Genomic DNA, 27,760 nt, shown 5'->3' with positions numbered 1-27,760 from the left:
TCTATATCCACAATACTGTGTTTTTGTCACTTGTTTTTCCGGATTTCTTCTACATTTTTTGCCAAGCTTCCCTCTACGTCACCAATATGTACTCTATAATAACAAAACTATGCTTCTCTTTCAATAAAATATTTTAAGAGATGGAAAAATATTAAAAACGAGAAATGTACAGTTTGAAAACCTCGATTCTTTATGATGCTGCAGATAAGAAATATCTGGCGTCAACTACAACTACAAGTCCCATTGATAAAAATACTCGGTCTGAAACAGCCATCAGAAAGTGCACCAAAAAACCCCAAATCACTAGAAGAGTCTGTGTCCGGGCCGTCAAGAAACAACAACAAAAAGAAGGCCCTGAGCTGCGGAGGACAGAAAGCACTTCCCGAGCTGTCACTTGTAGGGGGCACCAGGGAAAACGCTGACAGCTCGAAGCCGCCCGCGACGGGCACTCGGCCAGCCGCCGGGGGCGGGAAAGGGGCGCGGGGCGTTTCCGGGCCGCGGAGCGCCTTTGTCCCGGCAGGCAGGTGCCACCCGGCTGCCGGGCCCGTCTCGACGCCTGTCGCCGCGCCCCGCCCCACCTCGTACACCCGGCCAGACCCGCGCGTCCCCACGGCCGGGGCGGGGCCTCCGCCGCTGCTCCCGCCCGCTAGGGCCCACACAAAGGCCCGGCAGCCAGCCGAAGAGGGGCGGCCCCGCCCGTCCCAGGCCCGGCCTTACCCAGCCGCTCCGCCGCCTGCAGCCCCGGCCGCGGTCCCCGACCGCCGCGCCCCGCCCCGTGGCCGCCACGGCTGCTGCTATTGCTCCTCCGTCCGCGGCCGCGGCCGACGCTCCAACACCCGCCGCCCTCACCGCCCTCACCCCTCCCGGTGCCGCCGCAAACCCAGCCCTGGCGCCGCCAAGTAAACCTGGCTCCGCGCGACATTGCGTGCGCGCGCACGCGGGCCGGAGGCGGCGCGCTTTACGGCGGCAGCGTGAGTGCGTGACGCTCGCCGGTGTCCTCAGTTCACACGTGGCCTCGGTGGAGGCAGGCTGTAACTGCTGCTTCTGCCGCCACAGCGCTTCCGACCTCCAGTATGAAGCGGCCGAGTGAGTGTGGTCGGGGAGCGGGCGGGGAGGCTCCTTTCCCTCTGATGGTCAACGAATCCATCAGGGTGCTTTTCTGCGGCTTGTTCTCGGCGGCAGTGGGGATCTGCGGGTGGGCCATCGGCCGTCGCCCTGATTCTGGTTAGAACCGAGGGTTTGAAAGCGCCACGTTAACCGCAGGGCCCATAGTGGAGAGGCCCCAGAGGTGGAGATCAGACCAGAATTTCGTGAGGAAACAGTGTCTGAGCCAGGCTTAGGGCCCAGCCTGTTCCCTTCCGCGCCACGTTCAGTCCGGCTCCGGCGAGGTCTGAGAACCGCTTCTCAAATCCAGTCTTCCGCCGTGCCTCGTGATTCGTGTTGTTGGGCAAGAAGTGGCTGTCGCTTCGGGTCTCACACTCCTGAGTACTATCCCAGGCTAAAACGAGGAGAGTGGGAGCGGGAGAGTTGGCCTCTCCTCTGCGTCTGAGTCAAATTCTCAGGGATTTGAATGGCATGTGTATTTTATGTGCCCCACAAGATTCTTAAATTACAGTTAAGAGCTTATTAATTACTTAACACCAAAAGGGACGTGACCAAAAACTAAACAAACTGATCATTTGTGTCTAATTTTTTTGTGATGTGTTTCTGTGTAGAGTTAAAGAAAGCAAGTAAACGCATGACCTGCCATAAGCGGTATAAGATCCAAAAAAAGGTAAGTCTTGTGCCTGGGAGAGCTATAACCAGATACAGTGCTGGCTTCTGCCTCACCTCTCCAGGAGGAGGCCTGGATCATTATGATCTTATCTCACAAGCTCTTAGGAATCAAGAGTACAGCTGTGGGAAAGGGCAGTCATTCATTGATCAGAAAGTCTATAACTTTGATCAACATGTTAACGACCTCTGCAAAAAGCTTCTGGTGTCATTTGCTTGATGTTTTATGCATAAATATGTGTCTCCGAATGATACAATTACAGTTACATTTTTCTGGGTCATTTTACAGGTATAACTAAACTGCAGTCCGATTTGTTTCTCATAAGGATTTTGTGTAGCATTTTTGTAAACTGATAAATTTATTATGATAGGTTCGAGAACACCATCGAAAATTGAGGAAGGAGGCTAAGAAACGGGGCCACAAGAAGTCTAGGAAAGACCTGGGAGTTCCAAACAGTGCTCCTTTTAAGGAGGCTCTTCTTCGGGAAGCAGAGCTAAGGAAACAGCGGGTAAGATATGTTAGCTGAAATACTCAACGTTTTTTTTGTTTTCATAGTAAAATAACAATACCAAGTCACTTTGGCTCACCCATTTCTCTTATGGTTTGACACAGCTTGAAGAACTAAAACAGCAGCAGAAACTTGACAGGCAGAAAGAACAGGAAAAGAAAAGAAAACTTGACACTAACTCTGGTGTTGAGCCATCTAACGTGGAACCTGTGAAGGACATGGAACCTGTGAAGGAGGTACGATTAGGTCGGTCTCTTGGTGAATGAGAGATGAGTTCTGATGTAGAAGTAAAAGCACATAACAGGGCAGGCATTGTGGCCTCCCTAATCAGTCACGGAAAATGGATAAACGGGTTAGAATTGCTGAACTTCTAATTCTGTGTTCTTTTCTCCTTGTCTTTATTCTTTAGGAATTTGGGCAGTGCAACGCTAAGAACAAAGCCAAGGCAGGCAAACAGAATCCAAAGAAGTTGTATTGTCAGGAACTCAAAAAGGTATCTTAGTCTAGGTCAGTGTCTAAAATGGGTGCTGAGGTTTAAAAGACTAGTCATTCCTTTTTCCTGGCACCAACCTTGTAAAGTTGGGAGTAGAGTTCACTTGAGCTAGAAGGAAGCCTTCAGCAAATTGGCTTATCCTATTTAGGGCCTTTTTGTTACAGTTAGCTGAAGGAAATATTCTTGTGGTTTTAAATTTTTGCAACAGAACAGTTCCCCATAAACATTTTTTTACAAAGGTGGTATTTGTGTTAAAGTGACACATTGGCACAGTGGTTTTTAAAGTAAAGGAAAATACATTAGAGTAAGCAGTGTGAAAATAAGAGTTTAAAGTACTTTGTTGAAACCTAAGTGAAGTAGATCAAGAGGGTGTCTTGGTGTAGTTGCTCCCCAGCACTCCCACCCTTCATACCTGTTTTTCCAAGTTCACTCTCCCCTGTAAATAGAACTTGACTACGCTTCTCATCAGCTCTTGGCAAGAGCTTAGCAGACTACCCAATTCACGATGGGAGGATTATATATTCAGACAGTGGGGGTGTTTCCGCTTTTGAAATCTACTTTAATGAGAGGCCAGAAGCTACTGAGCAAACCTGTTTTTTACTTTCCTGGGAGAAATGAACGGACATTCTCCACATCACATTGTTGCAAAGTGGATAATGTCAGTATACTTGTGTGGAGGGTGTTCTGAAAGAAAGGGTTGCTCCTTTGATCATTTATACATTGACAGGTGATTGAAGCCTCAGATGTTGTGCTGGAAGTGTTGGATGCCAGAGATCCTCTTGGTTGCAGGTGTCCCCAGGTAGAAGAGGTCATTGTCCAGGGTGGACAGAAAAAGTTGGTACTTGTATTAAATAAATCAGGTGAGCAAAAAGGATGCCCTTTGTGTTCCATATGCACTAGTGAGGTATGAGGAAAACATCTGAACAGTCTGATTGCCACTGAAGACTGATAAGATCCAACTCTGACCTCATCAAAACCAGTGCATTTCCTTTCTTGTTGTTAAAGACAATGCTAGACAGTGGGGTGGAGGTGTTTTCTATGTGTGGTTTCACTGGTTTCTGCTGTCCTTTTGCCATTCAGTACTTATCACCTTATTTAAGAGTGTTAAGCTTCTATACTCCGCTTACTGCATAATATATTTCACATAGGAAGTGACGGGGATAGTGTGTCATTCCCCACACTTGCACAATGTTAATTGTGTGACAGTAATTAGATAAAATGCATAGTTACGTATCGATTTGAACAGCAGGAATAGGAAAACTCAGAGACCTATGAAGCAGAAAGTAACGATGGGATCTAAAATTACTGTTGGGGTCAGTAAATATGACTGCTACTGGAGAGTAAATTCTGGAAACATAGCCCTAGGGTTAGCAGGGTAATAATATAGAGGTTGATTTAATCCTGAAAGGGTAAGCAGTACAGAGGAGAATTGAAGAAATACAGAAGTGTAAATATTGAACACTTAAGATAAGGATGGTATATGGTAGGAAGTTTGCGCTCTCCCCATCTTCCAGTTAAATCCTTTTGGGGGGAAAACAAACAGAAAAGGCAAACCAGAGTGAAATGCAGTTTACCATGTGTTGCAAATTCATCTCAACAAAATGACCAAATTGGAGCACGTGTCTTATTCCTAATCCCTATCAGATTTGGTACCAAAGGAAAATTTGGAGAACTGGCTGAATTATTTGAAAAAGGAATTGCCAACAGTGGTGTTCAAAGCCTCAACAAATCTGAAGGACAAACGGAAGGTAACCAAGGTACCCTTTACTGTCAGTGGCGGGGGAGGTGTTTCTTTCAGATTTCTGGATGGCTGAAATATGATGAGTATACAAAATATTGATTAAAAAAAATGAAATCTTATAAGATCCAACTCTGATTTCATCCAGAGGTAATCTGAAAGGCAGGCATGTGGTGATTTTAATGGCTGGGCTCTGGAGCCAGATTTTCGAGTTTTATATGATGGGTTGTCAGAAGTGGTTAAACTAATTACTTGCATTTTTAATGTGAAGGTAAAGAGGAAAGCTGCTCTATTCAAAAGTGAAGTCTGCATTGGGAAAGAAGGTCTTTGGAAGCTTCTTAGAGGTTTTCAGGAGATGTTGGGCAAAGCTATTCAGGTTGGAGTAATTGGTGAGTTACAGTTCAACACATTTTATGTCTTAAAGTGCCAAGAATTTTTCCATGTTAAGAGTGTATGGGGCTGTTGCTAAATATAAACACTAACTTCTTGCCCACCTTACCAAATACACATAAACAATGTAAAGACAGAAGTTTTAAGTGATTGCTGCTTAATTCTGTTTTTTTGCCAACTGTGCACTGTAGGAAGTTGGCTTCTAAAATCTCTTGGTTTATTTTAATCATCTTTTCCTGCTCTTATTACTTGTATAAGAAATGAGTTTGCTAAGATTGACCTTAGTAATGAAGTGAATACACTCAGATTCAACTCTGATCTTGAATCTGAGTGGAAGTGTTATCTGAAGTGGAAATGTTATCATTACCAGCACATAATGCCTTTTGTATCTGTGGATTTATTATACCATTTATAGGTTTCCCAAATGTGGGGAAAAGCAGCATCATCAATAGCTTAAAACAAGAACGGATATGTAATGTCGGTATATCCATGGGGCTTACAAGGTAAGCTGAGTTGTTCCATATTGTAGTATTTCATTATGGATGAGTAAATATGATTGTTTTGGATATCTTAAGAAAGAAAATTTCCCATTCTTTAGAGGTGTCAGTGAAAGGAAGAAGGTTAAGCCAGTACTACTAGGCTTGGGGAAGAATTAGAGTGGAATAACTGCCCACAATCTGGTTTGAAAGACCGGCAAATAGATTGAGGGGGAAAGCTGCCTCAGAGAAACCGATGCTTGAACCTGGCCTTGAAATGAATAGAATTCTGCCAGGTAGAAGAGGGGAAACATTTATGCAGAGGAAACAGCATGTGTTTGGGTCAATATGTAAGCTATAACATGTAGTGCTTCTCTTTAGAAGGGGAATGTGCAATGTTATGGTTTTAGATAAACATGAAGCAAGTGATGAAAAACTGGATCTGACGGACTGTGCTGAGTTTGTTCAATCCAACCCTGAGCTTCGTGTTCTGTCTCTTGTACTCCAGATAAACTAGTACCCTCATTAATTACCATCTCTCTTGTTCCAGGAGCATGCAGGTTGTCCCCCTGGACAAACAAATCACAATCATAGATGGTCCAAGTTTCATTGTGTCTCCACTTAACTCTCCCACTGCACTTGCTCTGAGAAGTCCAGCAAGTATTGAAGTACTAAAACCAGTGGAGGCTGCCAGCGCCATCCTGTCCCAGGCTGATGCTCGACAGGTAAAAGAGCCCCTTTCCCTTAAGCTCTATTTTCTCTCTTCACTGGAAGCATTTAAAGTAGAAAATTTTCAAAAATTTTTATATCCGCACTGTATCAGATTAAGTTCTTTTTTTTTTTTAAGGTAGTACTGAAATTCACTGTCCCAGACTTTAAGAATTCTCTGGAATTTTTTACTTTGCTTGCACAGAGAAGAGGACTGCACCAAAAAGGTGGAAGCCCAAATGTAGAAGGTGCTGCCAAACTGCTGTGGTCTGAGTGGACAGGGTAAGGCTTCTTTCTGTAGGCATTTTGATGACCAATAGAGGAAAGGAACGGATTTTTGACAAATCTTGTTTTAAATACCAGTGGCTCCTTAGGTTACTATTGCCATCCCCCTGCATCCTGGACTCTTTCTCCACATTTTAATGAGAACATTGTGACAGACATGATGCGGAGCTTTAATCTGGAAGAACTGGGAAAGAACAATGCACACAGCATACAAGGTAAGCAAGGCTTGTGCTTGACTGCTGTCTTCATCAGCTGACGGGCCAAGCAAGGTCTCAATCTGTTTACATTGTACACTTTGTACTGTGTTTGTTTCCTAGCCATCAGGAGCCCTCGTTTAGCCAATAGCATCCTTTTCCAGTCCTCGGGTCTGACAAATGGAATAATAGAGGAAAAGGACATACCTGAAGAATTGCCAAAACAGAAAGAGAGGAAGCAGGAAATGGCAGAGGACTATGAAGACGTGGACGATGACCAGGAAGGTGTTGATGAAGAAGCCAGTGTAAGTATGTAGTTCATGAATTACTCAAGCTGAAGGAAGTTTTCCAGCATTATAATGTACAACAAATGGGAAGGGACTGAAGGAAGAAATTAAATATTTCAGGACAGATTACCAAAGCCCCACACAATTGAGGTATTTAAGTTTCCAGTCGTTAGTTTGTGCATCCCATTATGTGTGCCTCCAGAGACTTCCAAGTCATAATTACTTGGATTGAGAGACAAGGGCTACTAATATAGCACTGTTTCTTTGTCTCACAGGCAAAGAGCTCAGATGTGTCCCCTGCAAGAGAGACCTGGGAGGTGCTGCCTGAGGAGTCTCAAGCAGGTGAATTGGGTGGAGGGGTCTTCTAACAAAGCAGAGTGGTATGGAATTGTTTCTACTTTTTTAAATGTCATTTTTCTTTCTTATATAGATGCACAGTCTGCACGATGTTATGTCTTGGATGGAATGACTGAAGTGGAAGATGATGCTTACGACTTCAGTATAGACTATGTGTAACAACTGTCCTCAAAGTTTTTTTTTTTTAACATTTTGAACAGACTCTTAAGCTGTTCTATGTGTGATGTACCAGTTCATTTCCAGTGACATAAGCTGTGTAAATTTTGTAAATGTGTATAGGATATATTCATTAAAAAAAATCAGGCAATGTAGAAAGTGTCTGAATTCCATAAAAGATAACCCATCTCTTAAACAAAAAACCAGATACTTGTTGAAAAATGTAGGTTTCATTTTATTTATAGATGGGGCCACAGGTTACAAAATTAAAACCAAGCAGCAGTATTGAACTGGCTGTACTAGCCATATCAGTCCATTCACCTCTGGTCATTGAGCACTGTAGTAAGCAAACACTTGGTAAGGCAGATGGACACATGTACAGTCTATCTGAGAAGCTGACTGCCAGACAGTGCAGTTGGACATCTTTACCCAGCTGCAATGTCCCTTTTTCCATGAGTTCATAACTGTTGCTTTCCACACATACTATCTTGCAGGGTTTCCTGAGAAATGCTTGTAGTATAAATTATATTTTACTTTATATTTGAGATTTCCATATGTCTTCGGATTAGGCTGAATTTGCCTGTTGGGTCTGGAATGTACCATTTTTCCCAGACATCAGTATATGAAGCAGTTCTTCCCCACGGCTTAAAATGCCCATTCCAATGGAGTAGCTTAGCAGCTTTTACAAACTGGGGTGAATATCGTTTCCCAGCACTGGAGCCTTATGATGTGAGAAAAAGAGCCAAATGATTGTATTAGAAGATAATGCCACATCAAACTGGAGAGAACTTAAGGGAAACAGGATGTATTCTATCCCTAATGATAGGCCCTTAGATAATTCTTTATTAACTTAGGCCTTTGGTTAATTATTATTTCTACTTACCAAGGTGGCGGACATTCCACATAGGGTCAATGGTGGAATGCTGTTGATAAAACACAATCAGCAGAGGAGGTGTTGTGATGCTGCCAGCCAGTGTTCTGCTATATAGTCCCTCTCTTGGTGGGGCAGATAACAAATGTAAGCTGTTAGTGAAGAATCCTAATTCCTATTGAAATAGAGTCTCTTGTATTTCAGGGTTGAGATACAAGAGTTTTCACAGCTAGGGCAGTTTTATACTTACATGACATTGAGTTTCATCCATTTTTCCAGCTGGTTAGTTATATTCTGTCTTTTCCATTCTGTCAAGTTTGCCACGAAAACTCCAGGATTAAATGAGCAGGTGCTGGCTTTCATGGAAAGCTTACGAATTCTTTCCTTTTTATAGTCAAGATATCCAATGTAATTGTACTAAAAATACAAGTGGGAGATTATTTTATATATATATAAAATCACTGCTTCAAACAATTGATATATAGAGCCACACACTGCTTAATGACGAATATGTTCTGAGAAATGAATCGTTAGGTGATTTTACTGTCATACGGTATGAACATTATAGAGTGCATACACAAACCTGGGTGGTATAGCTTACTACACACCTAGGCTATATGTATAGCCTATTGCTCCCAGGCTGTAAGTCTGTACAGCATGTTATTGTACAAAACGAGATTAAATCAAGTACAAGAGACAGTGAAACAAGAGACCCAGTAAGCATGAAGTGTATGAGGTTGCTGCAGGTATAAAGATACTGTGCTAACAGCAAATTTTTTATAAGAAAGTACACTAATGATGTAGTAAATACATAAACCAGTAAATCATTTACTATCAGGCTATGTACTGTACATGAATTGTATGTGCTGTACTTTTATACAACTGGCAGCACAGCAGGCTTATAGTAGCATCACCACGAACACGAGTGATGAATGCACTGCATTCATGTTAAGGCAGCTACTTGGTCACTAAGCAATAGGAATTTTCAGCTCCACTATAATCTTACAGGACCACAGTTGTATACGTGAAACATCCTTATGTAGCATATGGCTGTAATTTGAAAGCCAGTAAAAAAAAATACTGCTTATTAACCTAACTTTTCAGATTTATTAGCAAAGGGCTCTACAGAAAGCAAGTGAAAGTGACATTTCAGATTCCAAGTTGGGCAGACTAGGAAACTAAACGTTAAGCCAAATGTTCAAGGTGAATTAGGTCATCGAGTCCATGAACTGATCTATAGGAAAGCAGGCGAGTTTTAGAATGAAATAATTGGGGGAATATAAAATGCATCAAAAAAGATGAGTTCCCTGATTTTGCTGCCTCTCCCCATTAACCTGCTTTATAGGGAGTGGAACATCTATCTACAAGGGGTCTAATAAGTAATTTACCTGGTTCCCTGCTCCACGGATGACAACTTTAGTAGAGGTTGAATCACAATCTTCTGAAAATGCAGCTGCATGCCCTGGCTTCAGTGGTGTATTGTAGAGGGCAAGAATATCACCTGAAATAGATGAGGTGTTAAGATTTACACTTTGAGTTGCCTCACAATTGCCTATTCCACTTCTTCCTAGGACGACCTTTTATAGGATACCATAAATAAGACAACCACTACAGCCCACTCTGGACAGAGAACACCAATGGGAGACATTCTTTGGTACCTTGTACAATTACATCATCATCCATATATATGGCCTTCTTTGCGCTGGGAACCAGAATTGGCAAGTAGAACCTTGCAAAGGTTAACTGGGAAATAAAAAGGAAAGAAGCATTGGCATAGAATTTATCAGTGGCTGTGCTTTTATTTACTAGGAACTCCAGAATGCTCTACTCATGCAGAAGACAGCCAAAGGTCTCAGAATGCCCAGGCTTGGTCCCAGGCACTACTTGCAGTTAACCAGTTATGCCAATCGTTTCCTAATACTCCCTCCCATACGCAAACAAGGATGCATGGAACTCACTGGTTTCACGGATTCCCCCTGGTCAGGATCCTCCTTTACTTTCCCTTCCAAAAGCTTAGAGTCAAAAATCACAATTTTGTACCTGATGCTTTTCAGGGTATTGCTGCTGAGCCAGGACCTGATGAAAATAAAGCACCAAATTTCAATTTTAAATAATCATGTACCAAAACCACAGCCTTATCTTTGTGCCTTCCAATGAGGGCACATTGTAAGAGAAACCAAACAGGTGTCCAAGCCTATTCACTTCTCTGAGCCTTGGTTTCCTCATCTGAAGTGAGAGTATTCCCACCAAAGTCCTTCCCTGAACCAAGACTTTATGGTAATGGTTACTATTCCCACCAGGCTCACTCCTCTGACACTAAAACTGCCGTAGAAGAACTCACTATGGAACTGATAACATCCCATCAGCACATGGACCTTTCAACTCCTGTCCCTACAAATACATGGGTGAAGAAAATGAGTCAAAGTCTGATGGTAGTGAAAGCTACTTATCAACAAAGCTGGTAATCAGTCTATTAATCTACAAACTTATTAATTCACGGCGATGACTAATTCCTCCACCTGAGTCTAAGGAACTCGCCTGTAAGAAAAGTCAGTGTTCCTAAATAAGTACTGCACATTTTTCCTAGGTACATTTCAATTCAGCATTTTGTGGAAATGTTATTTGTGTAGTCTAATGCAATATTTGTTTCTACATTAAATGATGGTTTCTGAGTTTTTAAAATATGGAAAAATAATTCACAACTTTCACAAACTAAACATGAACCATGGAGAAAGCCACAAGGGCAGAAATGTTTTAGAACTTTGACAACTATTAAGCTGCTGGACAAGATAGTTCTTGGAATAAACTTCATAAACCTTAACTCAAAGCATTTGTAAAACATGGATGACACTGTCCATTGGATTGGGTTTCTGTTATTAATCACAACAATTATAATCGGAAGGACCATTTACTGAGCATGATTATGTGCTAGGTGTTCTTTATATTTTCCCATTTACTTGACACAACAATCCTTGAAGTTGGATATTTCCCACACCCCCACACACACACATTTATAGATGAGGAAACAGGCTCCACAGGGTTAGTTCCCCTATCACTCTGCACCAGATTTTGTATCTGTCTATGCTCACTTCACCACACTACCTTGCCACTGCTCCCACATTCCTTCCCACTTTAGACCAGAGCTACTCAGAGCATGTTCATGAAATAAGGAACTTATAACAGGATGTAAATCAACATATTGCTTCCTTCATTGAGAAAATCTTATTATAAAAAAACAAAAAACAAAAAAAACCCAGCATGACTTAGCATTGTACACAGTTGATTTACATCCTGGCACAAATTCCTTATTTCCACTATCATGGGGACAGGCTTATGATATAATCACATGGAAAAACATGTCATACATGCAGTTTATATGTGGTATGTGGTATAATCTCAATTGTATAGAAAAAATATATACTTATAGAGCATCCTCTAGAAGCAGAATCATCAGGCAAGCAGAGCTCACCGGAGATGGTCCGCTGTACCATTGAGCGTAACAATGTAGAAAATCACATTGGAGCGAGTGTTGTGCTGAATGCTGTTTATGGCTGCAATAGTCCCACCAAGCCTATCTTCAGATGCAGCAATGACCACAGGAATCTCCTCTTGTCTCCCATCTACTGCCTGTTGGGGCGCATTTGGAACAAAGTCTATGGGCTGAAGCCCAACAATTCCTGAATCTGAAAAGAACATACACAAGGAAGGTACTGGATTACAAACAAAATCTCATGAGGTTTTGACATAGAGCCCAAGACGTATAAAGAGGTAAGGTGAGGATTATGATGCTTATTTACCTCATTCTTCTCCATTACAATATGAAGCATATAGCCTAGAAATTGGGTTTTCCTATATGTAACCAAGCTTTTGGAAAAGCTCCAGCATTAAAAAAAACAAAACAATAGGTTGACAAAAATCTGATACATTGCTGGTAGGTATAGAATCTTTCTGGAACGTATTTTGCAATTTGTATTGAGCCTTAAACAGGTACATGGCCTCTGACCCAATAATTCCTCTTGTCTCTGTTAAGGACAAAATTTGAGAGGTAATCAAAAGCCACAATTTTATTTACAATTGTGAATAGACTGAAAAAGTAGTTTTTCGAGCCATGATTCATAGACATGAAATCAATTTAGTGGGTCATGATCAGAATTTGAGTAGAAAAAGTTTCTGAATTAAAACACTGAAATTAGAGAAAAAAATATCAGAGCATATCATACAGCCAACTGCTCATATTTTGTAAACCTTCCTTTCTGTCTCTTATAATACATTCATTTACTTATCATTCATTGAACACTGAGCACCTACTACATGCCAGGCAATATCTAGGCACTGAGATTATAGCCATGAATAAAACAGACAGAATTCTACCATCATGAAAGGTATGCGTATGCTGTGTATCTGTGTGCTGTATGCTGTATGAAATCCATTTCTTACTGTGGGGTTGCCATAAAAAAAGTCTGAAAGTCACTGTACCAAGACTTTTCTCTGTGGAAACAAGTAAATTATGTGGCATTAACATTACATATGAAGACTTTCTACTGCCATGGTGACATACTTAGGAAATAATCACGTGGAAAAACGTGTAGAACTTTTATATATAGTATAATTTCAACTATATAGAAAAAATACAGAGAAAAGAACTGGAACATACTAAGCCAAAATTTTAACAATAGGTATCTCTAGACAATGACTATTTATTCAATTAATATTTACTGAGCACCTCCTATACACCAGCCATTATCCATAGAAACGGAAGACGAGCAGTAAACAAACTGCCCTACTAATAGAGCTTAAATGTTTTCATTTTTATAAATGTTCCCACCAGGAGTAGGCATTATTTTACATATACATACAAGGTCTGACAATTAAGTTCGTGAACTCACCCTAGAACAACTGCTACCTACCTCACTGCTGAATATCACTATGGTCGCCTTCGAAGTAACCCCACTTGGGAAGTTATGTACCGACGCCAGCGCCTAGTCCACCCTTCAAAGCAATTCTGGAACTCTTTTTCTGGAATGGCCATCAGAGCTGTCGTACTACCCTTGATGTCCTGAATGTCATCAAAATGTCTTCCCTTCAATATTTCCTTTATCTTCAGGTAAAGAAAGAAGTCATTGGGGGCCAGATCAGGTGAGTAGGGAGGGTGTTCCAATACTGTTATTTGTTTACGGGCTAAAAACTCCCTCACAGACAGTGCCGTGTGAGCTGGTGCATTGTCGTGATGCAAGAGCCATGAATTGTTGGCGAAAAGTTCAAGTCGTCTAACTTTTTCACACAGCCTGTTCAGCACTTCCAAGTAATAAGCTTGGTTAACTGTTTGTCCAGTTGGTACAAATTCATAATGAATAATCCCTCTGATATCAAAAAAGGTTGGCAACATCGTTTTGACTCTTGATTTGGACTGATGGAAATGTTTTGGTCCTGGAGAATTGGCTGACTTCCATTGTGCACTTTGATGCTTTGTTTCAGGGTCATATTGGCACACCCATGTTTCATGACCAGTGATAACACAGCCTAAAACATCATCTTGCCTCTCCAAAAGGTCTTAGCAAACTTTGACGCTCCTTTGCTTTTTTTCATCAGTGAGCTCCTTAAGGACCATTTTTGCACACACCTTTCTCATAACAAGATTTTCAGTGAAGATTTTCCTAACTGTTTCTCTATTGATGTTTACTTGGTCTGCTATGCTTCTCACAGTCCGCCGACGATTCTGACGCACAATTCAACAAATTTTTGCAATGTTTTCGTCAGTTCTGCTTGTTAATGGCTGCTCTGACCTCTCTGCATCACTGACGCATTCTCTCCCCTCAGAAAAACGTTTAATCCATTTGTACACTGCCGTTTTCTTCATGGCATTATCCCCATAAACTTGGACTAATATATCCCTGATTTCAATTTCACTCTTGCCAAGTTTAAGAAGAAATTTATGTTTATGTGTTGCTCTTATTCAAGCTCAGATATTCTTGCAACGGCACACAAAAACATGCAACAATAATGAACGCCACTCAGCAAGACACCGTCACACGTTGACACGAACACAGCTGTGAGACACTGATATACCAAGGTTATGAAAGCTTACCGAGCGGTTTGTACAGTGCTGCCAATGTAAGTGCACAGTGGCAAGTTCACGAACTTAATTGTCAGACCTGTATGTATAGGTATAAATACACACATGTGCAGGTCTGACAATTAAGTTTGCGAACTTGTTGCAATGATGTTGCTAACCTTTTTTTATTTCAGAGGGATTATTCATTATGAATTTGTACCAAATGGATAGTTAACCAAGTTTACTATCTGGAAGTGCTGAAAAAGCTGCATGAAAAAGTTAGATGACCTGAACTTTTCGCCAACAATTCATGGCTCTTGCATCATGACAATGCACCAGCTCACACGGCACTGTCTGTGAGGGAGTTTTAGCCAGTAAACAAATAACTGTATTGGAACACCCTCCCTACTCACCTGATCTGGCCCCCAATGACTTCTTTCTTTACCTGAAGATAAAGGAAATATTGAAAGGAAGATATTTTGATGACATTCAGGACATCAAGGGTAATACAACTACCGCTCTGATGGCCATTCCAGAAAGAGTTCCAGAATTGCTTTGAAGGGTGGACTAGGCGCTGGCGTCGGTGCATAGCTTCCCAAGGGGAGTACTTCAAAGGTGACCGTAGTGATATTCAGCAATGAGGTATGTAGCACTTTTTCTAGGATGAGTTCACGAACTTAATCGTCAGACCGTTATAAAACATGCTATCAGAGTATTCAGCGAAAGTTAGTGGAAAGCTATTAGTCTTTTCTTGCTCTGGTTAACTATGATCGGTGGCAATCCAAAAATGATTTTTGACAAATATTCTGAAGCCTCAAATATCATTCATTAACAAGGCAGAACAGTATGAACAAATAATTTTAAATAACTGCCAATGGAATTATATAATAAAGTGATTTTAAAAAAATTGTTGACAAGGCTTTATGGTTTTGTTTTACTACTAGAGACCTGCTGATAACAGTTCCACAGGTTACAGGAAAATACATGGTGAAGGAAAGTAACCAGACTGACCCTCTAGTGAACAGAGCAGACATCACACACCAGTGACCCTCAACTGTCCCCACCTTCTGAAGCCCAGCTCTGCTGACATGTAAGCAGATAGCAGCATCCCACAGAGGCTCCTCTGAGGTCTCTAATTTGGAGAAGTGAGATCTTCGGTCAGATCAAACCTTTAGCAAACCACTGCACAGCAGGGAGAAGAGGTGGAGGACTAAAGAGCACAGGAAGTACCACAAGGCCTTATCCGAGAATCTTTCATAGCTTTTGTAAGGGCACAAAGGAAGCTTTCTTTTCCTTTAACCTAGTGATGTAACTTAGGATGTGGGACACAGGGAACTAACTCCAGGTCCTCAATAGATGCCAGGGCATCAGTAAGGGTTCCCGTACCTGAAACCTCATTCCTTAGCAAACTGCTCAGGCCGAGGAAGTTATGGTGTAAAACCAGTAAGAAGAGAGCCACAGCCAGGGCCAGGATGACGATGTTCACTGAAACAGAGGGGAGAAGCCTGCATTACACTTCTGTACCTTTCGAGCAGGAATAAAAACAACGTAACTTGTAGAAAGAGCATACCTTTACGGAATGACATCTTTCTCTTCTGTCTTACATAAATATTAGTTATTAACCCTACAAAACAAAAACAAGCCCCCAACGTCAGTAGGCACATGAGAATGACCATCAAACTGCCTAACACTTTTATTCAGGTAGAAACAAGAAGTGCATACTTTCTCCCAGAAACTCATTTTGAATGAACAATTTCCAAGAACCCAATTTGGGATCTGAATTTTTTTATGGTAGTAATAAAATACTTCTAAATAACTTGGAAAAATAGATAGCCTTGTACATTACATGTCATTAGATGAAAAGCAAAATAAATTCTCCCAAGAGGAAAGAATTTCTGAATTTCTACTTAAAATTCCTTGTTAGACAAGGACTCAGTCGTTTATAATCAAGTAACCCGAGGTCAGCTTCATTGGTACCAAACATCCCTGTTCTGAGTTTTATCCCATTCACCTTTAGTTGGAATTAAAGGGGGTGGGGGGTAGAATATATTCCACATTCATTTAAAACTATAGCAGGAAAAAAAAAAACTATAGCAGAGAAACATAATTACAAAAATTTACAAAATCCAATCTTGTTATCAAAAGTTTAGAGTGCTATTCTCAAAAAAATTAAAATCTGCTAAAAAAAAAAAAAGAAAAAAAGAAAAAAAAGAAAGCTAACTTAAGGTAATTAACCATCTCTATTGGTTAATTACCCATCTCTTAAGAAAGTCACATCTAATATTGTCACTCTGCCTGTGGCTTATGCTCCCCAGCTCATCTAATACCTTCACTTTCCAAACAAATAATTCAATGGAAACAAAATTGTAGGTAGAACTAAATTAAATGACTAGATTTCTATAACAATCTCTGGGTAATGTTTCCTTAAAAACAGATTTTAAACAACCATAATATTGTGATCCTACATTTGAGACATTTATCCTTTTCTACTTCATCTTCTTCCATGGGAGTACCAAACACAAAAGGCTATTAATTTTACAAAACATTTTCAAATACAGCATATTTCTAAAATCAAAGTAAGTTTGAATTAATTTCATCTTAAGTAAAGTGTGTGCATGTCAGGCACTTGATTTCTCAAGGCCTTTGAAAAGAGGAGAAATACATCACAGGCCAGATTACAAATGTGAGAGAAAATAATTCAGACTACCAAAGAACAATAAAATATTCTCTCTCTCTCTCCCCCTCTCTCTGGCCCCGGACTCCTTTTCCTTCCAAAGCAGTATATGTAAAGTACATTACACCAGTGAACTTCCTCTCTAAAGAATAAACATCACTATATAATCTAAACCATGCGCTATCACATTGTGGTCTGAGCCTTACCCATAGAAGCTGGAAGACTGGGAGCTGCTCAGACAAAGCTCTAACATCTGCCTGCTTGGAGCCAACTTCCAGTAAGACTGGAGAAAACCATCTCAGTCAAATAAATCTCACTTAGTTAATGGTGCAATGGACAGGGTTTTAGTTCAACAATGTCCAGTTACTTACATGTATTTGTGCTATTCTGTTTAGCTAGACACAAGAAAAACACACAATCCAAGCAGGTGTTTGATGTATGTACTTAAGTAGATTAGCATGGCAGAAACCACTTGCTCCTAAAATTCTTCCAGTTATCTATATGCAAATGTCAGTTATTATGGAGTATGTCTGAACCTTGTGCTATTCCTGGTAATGGACTCGTTGATCTGCTTAGAATTTGCAAAACAAAATTGCATGTAGACCCTGGGATATCTCATAGTGGCTTATACTTTTAGAGTATAAGAGTACACAACAGTGTACAATTTGATCAGCAATATTCAAATTGTTCACTGTGAAAATTAGTATTTTTTATTTAGAAACTTTAAAACCTTCACCTTCCCAATTCACACACAAAACCCATTCACACACTCATCCAGGGCAGGTACACCTAGAAATATGGGTGAAGAAACCTTAGGGGGGAAGACTTTTTTTTTAACTTGTTACCTGCATTAGTTCCCACATTCTCAGCAGCTGTACTCACCTTTTCTGCTTTTCCCCTTTACTATGTGCATGAAAGGCCATTCCACTGATGCTTTGCAAGCTATCCTATAATTGTTTCCTTGGTGTGGCATCAGCACTCTCCCTCTGCTGGGTCACACCCATCAGCATATTTATCATGCTCCAGTAACTTCCAGTTAACTTAAAAAAGACACTACTCCCCCACCCCAGTTGACGCACAAATCTATTTCTCTGCATCCCCTCTCTAAAAGCTTGAAGGGATTTTAAGTCTCTAGCTCCACTTCCTCTCGTTCTCTTTAGCCGCCAACCAGACTTCTGTCCCTACGGCTCCATTCAAACTGGTCTTGTCCGAGTCACCAAATACCAAGGTCATTTTTCTGTCCTCCTCTTATCCACCCCTCAGAGGCCATCATGGAAGTTCACCATTCCCCCTCTTCATGAAATCATCTTGTTTCTTTATTTCTTCCCTGATTAGTATGTCAGCTCTATGAGAACAAGGACCTCAATGAAAGTGTTTACGGATGTATCTGTCCTCTTTACCTAACACCAATGGTAGTTGGCATGTGACATTTGTTGAAGGATCTTGTTAATCTAGGAGCAAGGTTCTCCGCTCAGAAAAGAGAACACAATCTTTGAAGATAATCGTGAAAACAAATTTCTACCTAAGGGTATGGATTCCAATGGAGAGCTTCCTCAAATGGAGCCTGACAGGCAATTTCCTTTTCCCACCATCTCTTCATAGCTCAAATACCATAAAGTCCCTATGATTGCCACGCTGTTAAGTACATTCAGGGGACTAACACAGTGGGGACACGTCTGTTTCTACAGACAACAGAAAACTACGTTTCGTATCTTGCAGGCTGAAAGGTGGGAAGGCACCAAGGATATTCATCCCCTCTGTCCTACCTCTTCGCCTGACTAGCTCCTACTTGGCTTTCAAGAGTCAAGGGCGCCTCCTCCCAAACCCTACCTTCAACTGCACCGCCCCTGATTTCCCACATCTCTGGGACTTGTACGTCTGAGTAAATCCCGCTGTCATACACCTCGGGGACTCGGGGCTCTAGGAAAGCAAAAGCCTGGTGTTGGTGACAGCCCTACCCTCGGCCCGCTGCCTGGCACAGACAAGGACGCCGTGAATGTTTGCTGACTGCACGGATGAGGGTGGCAGTCACCCCCCCGCCTGCCCTGGCGGTGCCTCGAATCCCACCGTCGGGGGCCATTACATACAGCACAGCACAGAGACTAGAGGGCCAGCTGGGACCCACCGGCCCGGGCTCCCCAGGACGGTTTCTCTCCGAAACATGGGCAACCTCGCCTCGCTCACAGTAACGCGGGTGGGGCTGGGGGTAAACGAAGTGTTTCAGACAGACGCCGGCCTCGAGAAGGAGGCAGAGCGAACCCTTGGCTGCGCGCTACCGGCAGGGCCACCTGGCGCCTGCGGGGTGGGAGCTCTCCCCATACGGATGCCAGGAACGGTCAAGAATCGGGTCCCCTTTCTTTGGAGGGGATGCTTGGGGTAATTCCCTGAAAATTCTAGGGGTGATAGGGAGTGTGATGTTCCGAGGCTTCCCCCCAGGCCGAGAGAGACTCTGGGTTTGGGTTCCGGCAAGCGGTTAGCCTCGGAGCTCCCCACGGCCGCCCTTACCTGCAGCGGGAGGAGGAGGAGGAGGAGGAGGAGGAGGAGGAGGAGGAGGAGGAGGAGGAGCCGCCGCCCGCGCCCCGGCCCGCCCCGCCAGCTCAGCTCCCGCGCCGCAGGGCCCGGGGCCCAGTCCGCCGCCGGGCCGCCCGCGTTCCCTGCACTCCGGACCGAACCCGCCCACCGCCAGCTCCCGGGCCGCCGCTCAGGCCCGCAAACCCAAGCCCGCCCGCGGAGCCGACAGCAAGAGCGTCAAGCCGAGCAGGCGCCGCGGGGCAGCCCCACTGCCGGGGTCCTCGCCGAGAGAAGCCGGTCGCCATGGAGACGGGGCGCGCGCAGGCGGCCGTTAGGCCGCGGAGGCTCAGTCCAGGACAGTGTGGGGGGCCGGGGCCGCGGCTCCCAGCACCCAGCAGTACCGACGGCGAACCCTTCACGAGCACGGGATGCCTCGACTCGGCCGCCACGGTCATCACCTCAGCCATCGCGGGCAGCGCGCCGGCCTCCAGCCGGCTCCGACAGCGCAGGGCGGCTAGCCGCGGCGCGGGGCGGGGCTTCGGGCCGCCCGCGTCTGGGTGAGACATCCGCTTCCGGCGCTGCGGCCATCGCACTGCCCGGCTCGGCGGGCGCTCCTGGCTGCACCCGGCGCCAGACCTCGTCCCACGCGGTCCCCGAGTCGCGGCCGCCCTCGCTCCGCTGTCCCCTTCCAGCAGTCCGCTGCCCGCCTCCTCAGCTAGCCATGCTGGAGCAGCTGAGCTCGCTGCCCACACAGATGGTGAGGGTGCGGCCCACCTCGGCCCCAGGGCCCTCGCGCGCTCCTCGCGGGTCGGGCAGCTTCGCGGCTCCGGTCCGAGACCCAGCCGCCGCATCGCTGTTCGCGGCCGGGACGGCTGCCTTCCACTCTCTTCCCCGAATCGTGCTTCCTGGGTTCCCTCCTGCCTTCCTCCGCGGGGACGGATACCCCTGTCCGTGCTTCGTTAAGAGCGCTGCAGTTCCCCCGGGAAACCCGGCGTTGCACTCCTTGCCCAGGTCCCTGGGGGAGCCCCTGATGCCGGGGACGCCCAGTGCTAAAGCTGGGAGACCAAAGCAGGAATTGTGTGTATTGTGTCTCTTCGGTGGTAGAACCAATGCCTGCTTTGCGCTTCTTCACCTCTAGGATTACAAGGGCCAGAAGCTCGCTGAACAGATGTTTCAGGGAATTATCCTTTTCTCAGCAGTAAGTATCGGTTCTGCACAACCTGTTCTTTTGTTGTCTCCCCCCCTCCCCCCAGTCTGACTGTATGCAATATATTTTGTCTCTAGATAGTTGGCTTCATCTATGGGTACGTGGCGGAACAGTTCGGGTGGACTGTCTATATAGTTATGGCCGGATTTGCCTTTTCGTGTTTGGTAAGAAATTTGTGGGGGCCTGGATGTTAGTGACAACTTGGGTTTTCTCAAGTGGGTTGGGTTGGGCGGACCTATTAGTGAGAACCTTTCCCTCACCCACGAACTCTTCCCTCGTCCTTTTGCATCAACGTTTCCCCTGTGCTGCCAATGGAAAACTAGAATGCCCAATAGTGTCAGATGAGGGACGGAAGCTGCATAAAAGGATACAGCTCGTTTATTTTGGCAGCTGCTTCAAGCAATAATCTTAAGGTCCAAGCTAGCAGGAGTTTCTTACGGTCTTCACATTGCTCCCGCCTCACCTTTCTCTTGGCTCTCAGAGCCATTTGTATAAACAGTGAGGCATGCTCCCATCTCTTAAAGTATTTGCAGACGAGGGGCACAGTTTTCTTAGGAATGTCAGTTTTGTCGTGTTTACCTCTAGTATAGGAGTCATTTGGGAACTGGGCATTATACAGAATGCTCTTCAGTGACTATCAATTGATGCCTGTTCTGTGTTCTGGCCCAGCTGACACTTCCTCCATGGCCCATTTATCGTCGGCACCCCCTCAAGTGGTTACCTGTTCAAGACTCAGGCACAGAAGACAAGAAACCAGGGGAAAGAAGAATTAAGAGGCATGCTAAAAATAATTGATTGGGGTTTTCATAATTCAGGTTTACTCTTGCACCTGCTTTTGTTTCGTGTGAGATGAGCTAAATATTTACACCCAAAACGAGCTAAAACCACCTATGCTCTTACGGTACAGCTGTGTGTAGATTTTGTTCTCTCGTATTTCACTTCTAACTCAGTTGCGCTTTCATTTATACATATTTTAGATCTTTTCATAATCTTCCTCTGAAATGGAGAACAGAAAACAAGTATGCAAAGTTTCTTTCAGATCTATAAAAATAAGGAATATATGCTTCATAAAGCACAGTACAATTTAATTATCAACGTTTTATAATTATTAAATTGTTTTAATATTTTCAATTAAAACTCATAGTGCAAGTCTGTGGCTAGAGTCTTTTGTTCATTGTTCTGCAAGCAGGAATACTAATAAAAACCAGTGTAGAAGTTTGTGGTTCTGAAAGGCAGCACCATTTCTATTTTCTGTAGCTTCAAGTTCCTAATATAATTCTTTCTGAGCAACAGCAACCATCTAATGAAAAAATATACTATTGTGAATTTGTGGTAAAGTAATATTTTAGTACCACTAAAATAAGGCTGTTGTTAAGCAGAAAACAGTTAATTATGTTTTACCTGAGGTGGACCAAAGTGAAAATTTGAGAAGCTATAAATTTCTTTTAAATTTTCCAGAGGGCCGAAGAGAAAATATTCTAATGGTCTTGTGTGAGGGATGGGAGTGGGAGGATTATTACAGATAATATTCCGTTTCTCAATACCAGGATATAGGACTTCCAAATTACGAGTTTTAAAAAAAAGGAGTAAAGCCCATAACAGCAAAAGTCAGGAAAGGTTTAACAAAATAAGTAAGAAAAATTAAGAAGGCAGAAATAAGACCAAGTATATCAATAAGTATAATAAATGTGATTTAAAAGTTAAGAGCGTGGCCAGCCCGGTGGCTCAGGCAGTTTGAGTTCCATGCTCCTAAGTCTGAAGGCTGCCAGTTCGATTTCCACATGGGCCAGTGGGCTCTCAACCACAATGCTGCTGGTTCGACTTCCACAAGGGATGGTGGTCTGCACCCCCTGCAACTAACAACGGCAACTGGACCTGGAACTGAGCTGCGCCCTCCACAACTAAGATTGAAAGGACAACAACTTAACTTGGAAAAAACCCTGGAAATACACATTGTTCCCCAATAAAGTCCTGTTCCCCTTCCCCAATAAAATCTTTAAAAAAAATAAAAGCTCCCAGAGAGGGTTAAAAATTCAAGTTACTTCATGTTCACAAAATGATACCCAAAGGTCGAAAACAGGACAAGGATAATATGAGGCAGGTGCAAGCAGAAAGGAGGGATAATAGTGAAAAAGTCAGATACTTAATATCAGAAAGCACTAAATGGGGGCAAAGAAGGGCATTTTGTAGGTGCCAAGATGTCACTGTTGTGAATCATGCATTGACTAAGACACGAAATACATAAAGCAAAGAATGTTAGTGATAGAAGAGTTTAGCAAAGCTACATTCTTGGTAGGAGACCAACATTCTACCTTTCAGATTTTGATAGATCAAATGGACAGGCAATTGATAACTGTGTTTCCCTGAAAATAAGATCTAGCCGGACCATCAGCTCTAATGCGTCTTTTGGAGCAAAAATTAATGTAAGACCCGGTGTTACATAAGACTTGGTATAATATTATTATATGACCTGGACTTAAAATAAGGCCAGGTCTTAACATTTTTGCTCCAAAAGACACATTAGAGCTGATGGTCCGGCTAGGTCTTATTTTCGGGGAAACACGGTAAGAACTTTTGTACATGTTCCCTGTACAGTGGTACCGCGGTTTTCGAACGTCCCTGTTGAACATTTCGGTTTACGAACACCGTAAATTTTATGGATCTATGGTATCATTAGATAATTAAATTCATGCTAAATTTGCAATTTTCAGGGTTGGTTTTAAAGGTTTGGAACAGATTAATCGGTTTTGCATTACTTTCTATGGGAAAACCCTGCCTCATTTTTCGAATGTTTCAGAACTTGAAACGGTCTTCCGGAATGGATAACGTTCGAAAACCAAGGTACCACTGTACTTGGAACATTTTCCCTCAGATATATATGACTTGTTCATTCCTTTCAGATCTCTGCCCAGATGTCACTATAATGAAGCATTTCCTATACCCTATCAAAATAAAGTAGTATGCCCTATCATTCTGTATCCATTTAGCCTGCTCTATTTTTCATGACATTTAGTGTATCTCACAGTAGGTATTTGTTAATTGTCCTCTATAGAATGTAAGCTCCATGGTAACAGGCACTTTGTTTTGCTCACTGCTGTTTGCCCAGTGCCTACAAAGTATGTGACATATTGTAGGTGTTTAGTATTTACTGAGTGAATGACACAGAGCTGCACTGTCCAATATGGTGCCACTAGTCACATGTTTACTTATATTTAATTAAAATAAAAAAATTCGAGTTCCTCAAACTAGCCACATTTCAAGGGCTATATATGACTAGTGGCTAATATCTAAGACAGTGCAGTTACAGAACATTTCCATCACAGAATCTATTGATCAGGTCATTAATAGGCTTGAATAATATTTAATAGACAAGTGAGTCTATGCATAACATAATTAACCTTTATTGAATGCCCATATTATTGGCTATTCCAATAATGGGTCATGTACTGAGCCACAGGGAAAAACAATTCTAAGAAACAGTTTGTGCAGGTCATATTCAGTAACAACACGCCATGTCGCTGGAGCAAGGAGACAATTTCCCTGTCTTTCTAAATACATGGAAATTAAGAAACTTAAAAAAAAATCGAAACCAGAATTATTGACTAGAAACTCATGTCAAAAAGTGTATCATATCAAAGTCTGAAATATGGCCAAAAGTATCTTAAATTCAGTCTTAAAAAATGTGTTTTATAATTAAATATGAAAAATGATTAGATGTTCAAGAAAAAAAGAACCACAAAATAACCAAGATAGTAGGATAAAAAACTGAATGAATATTTGAACAAAAATATATAGAATGGGAATAATAAAGTATGAGGGAGATTTTTTTAATTCTAAGAAAATAATATGTACAACTTTATATCAATAAATTAGGAAACTTAAGTAAAATAAATGACTTTCCAGAAAGATGTAGAGTTCTGAAACATGCAAGAAATGGTGAAAAAGTAGCTCAGGAAGACCAACAGTTTGCCAAAGATTTGCCCTCAACTGGGCACTAGGACTCGACAATTTTGTAGTTGAGTTCTAACAGACGCTTCAAAGTAAACATAAGCGGTCTTAGGAACCAAGTTATGAGCCTTATAGGGGTAAGAAGTATTGTTGTATTCACTATATCCCCAGAACCTGGCACACAAAATAAATAAAGGTCTGTTAAATGACTGGAAAGGGAACATTGCATTAGAGTATTTTATGTGTGTGTGTATTTTCAAAGAAGACATATTTTTAATGATAAACTAAAAACATTTCTGGAGCAGAATTTATTTGTAGAGTCCCTTCAATACAGAAGTGAAAATTTAATAATCAAGACTTTTATTTTATAAAAACTATTTCCCAGGTGGGCATTACCCCTTATTAAACAACTAATAAAATATACATAAGCATACATTTAAAACATGGGAAGACAACCAATATCTTGATTTATAAGAAGCCAAACTTCAGGAGACAAATATGCCCAACATAACTAAAAGGAGCTGGACTCCACTGGACTCCATTTATAGATTGCTTAACTGTAAAAAGGATTAGTATTTAAGAAATGTTTTCACTGATGGAAAAATAAATCTAAAAAGCCAGCATGTAAAAACATTGATTTACCCAGCCAAAATATCTCTTAATTTCAATTCTTGAATACCCTAAATGAGGTGTATCTTAACATGAAAATAAAATGTTAAATGCCCATCAGTATGTAAAGAAGGAATTCAACTGCTCAAGTATTAGATACAATTTTACATTCTTTGAATCTACTCCCAGAATTATGACTTGACTTTAAAAAAACAATAATTTATTAACTACTACCTAAGGTTATTAACAATGACAAATAGTATCAGTGGGCATATTATGTCATTTATTTCTCCTAGTGCTTTTATCACTATAGTATACTATAAAACTTCCAATATTATTTGGCCCTGTATTCAAGCTAATTAGTACCTTAAAAAAATAAAGTTCTAGATATAAAGGTGGTGGTTTAAGGCTCAGTAAACAGTAACCAAAGTCTTAGATTTTTCCTCTTCAAGAGAGTAAGATAGCGCCAAAGGTTTTCTCTTTCTTTTGTTAACTTGCTTCATGTTACTCTGTTCTATTCTTTTTCCAGTAAAAAAACCGAAAGGAGTTAAAAGGATGGTGAATGGCCTCCTGTCCTCATTATAGGTTTGTTTCTGTGTAAGCCAAAAGCTTTTGAATATAGGTCTTTAGTTCTGGCAGCAGATAAGAATAAATTCTCAAAAATTCATATTTTCTTCAAAAAATTTCAACTGGCGAGCTTTTATACTGTAACTCATATACTTTTCACCCATGTGCTCCCGCAAATGTACCTATTTGGAAAACATAAAAAGGAAATCAGTATGTAGTAGACAAAATATTTCTGTAATCTTAGAAAAAGGGCTTTTCTAAGCATGATACCAAAGGTGGAAAACCATATGGGAACATATTAATAGTTATGTTTACATAAAAATTTGAACTTCAAGATACCAAAAAGTAAAGTCATAAATTAAAGAGCAAATACACTAGGGAAAATATTTCTAAAATATGTGCCAAAGAATTAATACCATTAATATATAAAGAGCTCTTAGAATCAATAAAACAATACTACTAGAATATTAGAATTGATAAAAAACAAAATCAGTCCCACAGACTATTCAGTAACGGTATTTACAAAATAATACAAATGACCAATTAACATAGAAAATTCAATCTGACTAGACACAAAAACATTTACTATGTGACACTCAATGTATGTGGGTTGAAAGAAAAGCCTATAACTAACACCTAATAATGTGTTTAACAGATGTCATGCACCTCCTGATACAATGCACTGAGAAGGATACGACATCACTTCTGAGGTATTTCTGCCCAAAATGCATAATCTGAATTTATTCATGAAGCCAGAAAAGTCCTAACCAAGGGGCATTTTATAAAACACTGTGCCCATACTCTTCAAAAATGTTAATGTCATGAAAAACAAAGACTGAGTAACTTCCAGGTTAAGGGATATATAACATAAATATAAAATGTAATCCTAATTGGTTCCACATTTGGCACGACAGCATGAGGAGCTCTGCAGACCCGTCCTTAGTGAAACGGGAATTATTTTATAAACCAACCATTTTAAAGTCTCTGGAAATGGTCCTGAAGACATACAGCAAATGAAGACATTTTTTCAAGAAAATCTAAAATTCAAGAACAGTGAGAGTCTGTGGTGTTTAAACTAAGATCAACTGCCTCCCTCCCCACTCCCAGGCTCAGACAAAAATGACACCAGACTGGTGAAGCCAACAAAACAGGTGATTTCAACAAAATTAAAATGTTTTATGCTGTAAACAATGCTACTAAAAAGTGGAAAAACAACCGCAGAATAGGAAATTTTTTTTGTAAATCATCTATCTGATAAAGGACTTCTATCCAGAATATATAAAGAATTCTTACAAGTCAACAATAAAAAAGATAAATAATTTTAAAACGTGTAAAAGATCAAAATAGACATGTCTCCAAAAAAGATATACAATGGCCAGTAGGCACATGAAAGATGCTCCACATTCATTACCCATTAGGGTAAAGCAAATCAAAACCATAATGAGAAATCACTGCCCGCCCAGTATGATGGCTATTATCAAAATAATGACAATAACAAGTGTTGACAAGGACGTGAAAAAATAAGAACCCTCACCCATCACTGGTGGGAATGTAAAATTGTGCAGCCACTTTGGAAGATAGTCTAGCCATTCTTCAAAATGTTAAACATAGATTCAGCAATTTCCACCTCTAGGTACACACCCAAGAAAAATGAAAATATATGTCCACACAAAAACTTGTACATAAATATTCATAGCAGCATTATTCATAATAGCCAAAAAGTGGAAACAATCTAAATTTCCATCAGCTGATGAACAGATAAAAAAAATGTGGTACAGCCATTCAATGGACTGTTATTTGGCCATATAAAGGAATGAAACACGTGATACATGCTACAACACGGATGAATCTTGAAAACATTATGCTTAGTGAAGGAAACGAATCACAAAAGACCACATATTTTGTATGATTCCATTTAAATGCAATATCCAGAATAGGCAAAGCTACAGAGACAG

At 41.5% G+C, this 27,760-nt stretch overlaps 5 protein-coding genes across 36 annotated transcripts in view; 2 read left to right on the top strand and 3 right to left on the bottom strand.

Annotated features, from left to right (window-relative positions):
- PBRM1 (polybromo 1) overlaps positions 1-907 on the bottom strand; it is a 95,082-nt gene extending 94,175 nt beyond the window's left edge. For 7 of the 22 annotated variants that reach the window (XM_081073360.1, XM_081073347.1, XM_081073348.1 and 4 more), the window contains exon 1: positions 718-871. The gene's annotated coding sequence lies outside the window, so the exon portion shown is untranslated. Of the gene's footprint in view, positions 1-717 lie in introns of all 22 variants that reach the window. The other 15 variants (XM_081073364.1, XM_081073352.1, XM_081073365.1 and 12 more) reach the window with 4 other exon arrangements.
- On the top strand, positions 642-7,588 carry GNL3 (G protein nucleolar 3). Of its 5 annotated transcripts, none has more exons than XM_081073373.1 (15): positions 642-1,086; positions 1,716-1,774; positions 2,145-2,282; positions 2,387-2,518; positions 2,692-2,775; positions 3,503-3,635; positions 4,420-4,523; positions 4,785-4,902; positions 5,319-5,406; positions 5,930-6,104; positions 6,227-6,369; positions 6,451-6,587; positions 6,690-6,871; positions 7,129-7,195; positions 7,284-7,588. In XM_081073373.1, exons 1-15 carry the CDS (start codon positions 1,074-1,076, stop codon positions 7,367-7,369), a joined length of 1,659 nt encoding a protein of 552 aa, XP_080929499.1. In that variant the 5' UTR covers positions 642-1,073; the 3' UTR covers positions 7,370-7,588. The 5 variants fall into 5 exon arrangements, with proteins under 5 accessions (XP_080929499.1, XP_080929497.1, XP_080929500.1 ...); XM_081073371.1 differs by having other exon boundaries at positions 844-1,086; positions 4,420-4,532; XM_081073374.1 differs by having other exon boundaries at positions 968-1,086; positions 6,293-6,369.
- GLT8D1 (glycosyltransferase 8 domain containing 1) lies at positions 7,577-20,029 on the bottom strand. Of its 5 annotated transcripts, XM_081073377.1 has the most exons (11): positions 19,933-20,029; positions 18,794-18,883; positions 15,860-15,913; positions 15,676-15,774; positions 11,707-11,920; positions 10,196-10,313; positions 9,896-9,980; positions 9,626-9,738; positions 8,488-8,654; positions 8,250-8,362; positions 7,577-8,087 (listed from the first exon to the last, which is right to left on the bottom strand). In XM_081073377.1, exons 2-11 carry the CDS (start codon positions 18,822-18,824, stop codon positions 7,897-7,899), a joined length of 1,185 nt encoding a protein of 394 aa, XP_080929503.1. In that variant the 5' UTR covers positions 18,825-18,883; positions 19,933-20,029; the 3' UTR covers positions 7,577-7,896. The 5 variants fall into 5 exon arrangements, with proteins under 5 accessions (XP_080929503.1, XP_080929504.1, XP_080929505.1 ...); XM_081073378.1 differs by lacking the exon at positions 18,794-18,883 and having other exon boundaries at positions 7,580-8,087; XM_081073379.1 differs by lacking the exons at positions 18,794-18,883; positions 19,933-20,029 and adding an exon at positions 19,469-19,592 and having other exon boundaries at positions 7,580-8,087.
- SPCS1 (signal peptidase complex subunit 1) lies at positions 19,481-21,833 on the top strand. The gene is made up of 4 exons (XM_081073381.1): positions 19,481-20,231; positions 20,613-20,672; positions 20,759-20,845; positions 21,351-21,833. Exons 1-4 carry the CDS (start codon positions 20,196-20,198, stop codon positions 21,474-21,476), a joined length of 309 nt encoding a protein of 102 aa, XP_080929507.1. The 5' UTR covers positions 19,481-20,195; the 3' UTR covers positions 21,477-21,833.
- The window catches only part of NEK4 (NIMA related kinase 4), a 31,399-nt gene continuing 24,682 nt past the window's right edge, over positions 21,044-27,760 (bottom strand). For 2 of the 3 annotated variants that reach the window (XM_081073369.1, XM_081073367.1), the window contains one exon: positions 24,029-25,987. In XM_081073369.1, coding sequence (XP_080929495.1) covers positions 25,895-25,987 — 93 coding nt within the window. In that variant the 3' untranslated portion in view covers positions 24,029-25,894. Of the gene's footprint in view, positions 21,678-24,028; positions 25,988-27,760 lie in introns of those variants that run through there. The other variant, XM_081073368.1, reaches the window with a different exon arrangement.

The sequence above is a fragment of the Rhinolophus hipposideros genome (genome assembly GCF_964194185.1).
Source record: "Rhinolophus hipposideros genome assembly, chromosome: 14".
Classification (NCBI taxonomy): domain Eukaryota; kingdom Metazoa; phylum Chordata; class Mammalia; order Chiroptera; family Rhinolophidae; genus Rhinolophus; species Rhinolophus hipposideros.
The sequence above is the reverse complement of the archived record's forward strand: the minus strand, read 5'-3'. Positions and strand labels throughout refer to the sequence as shown.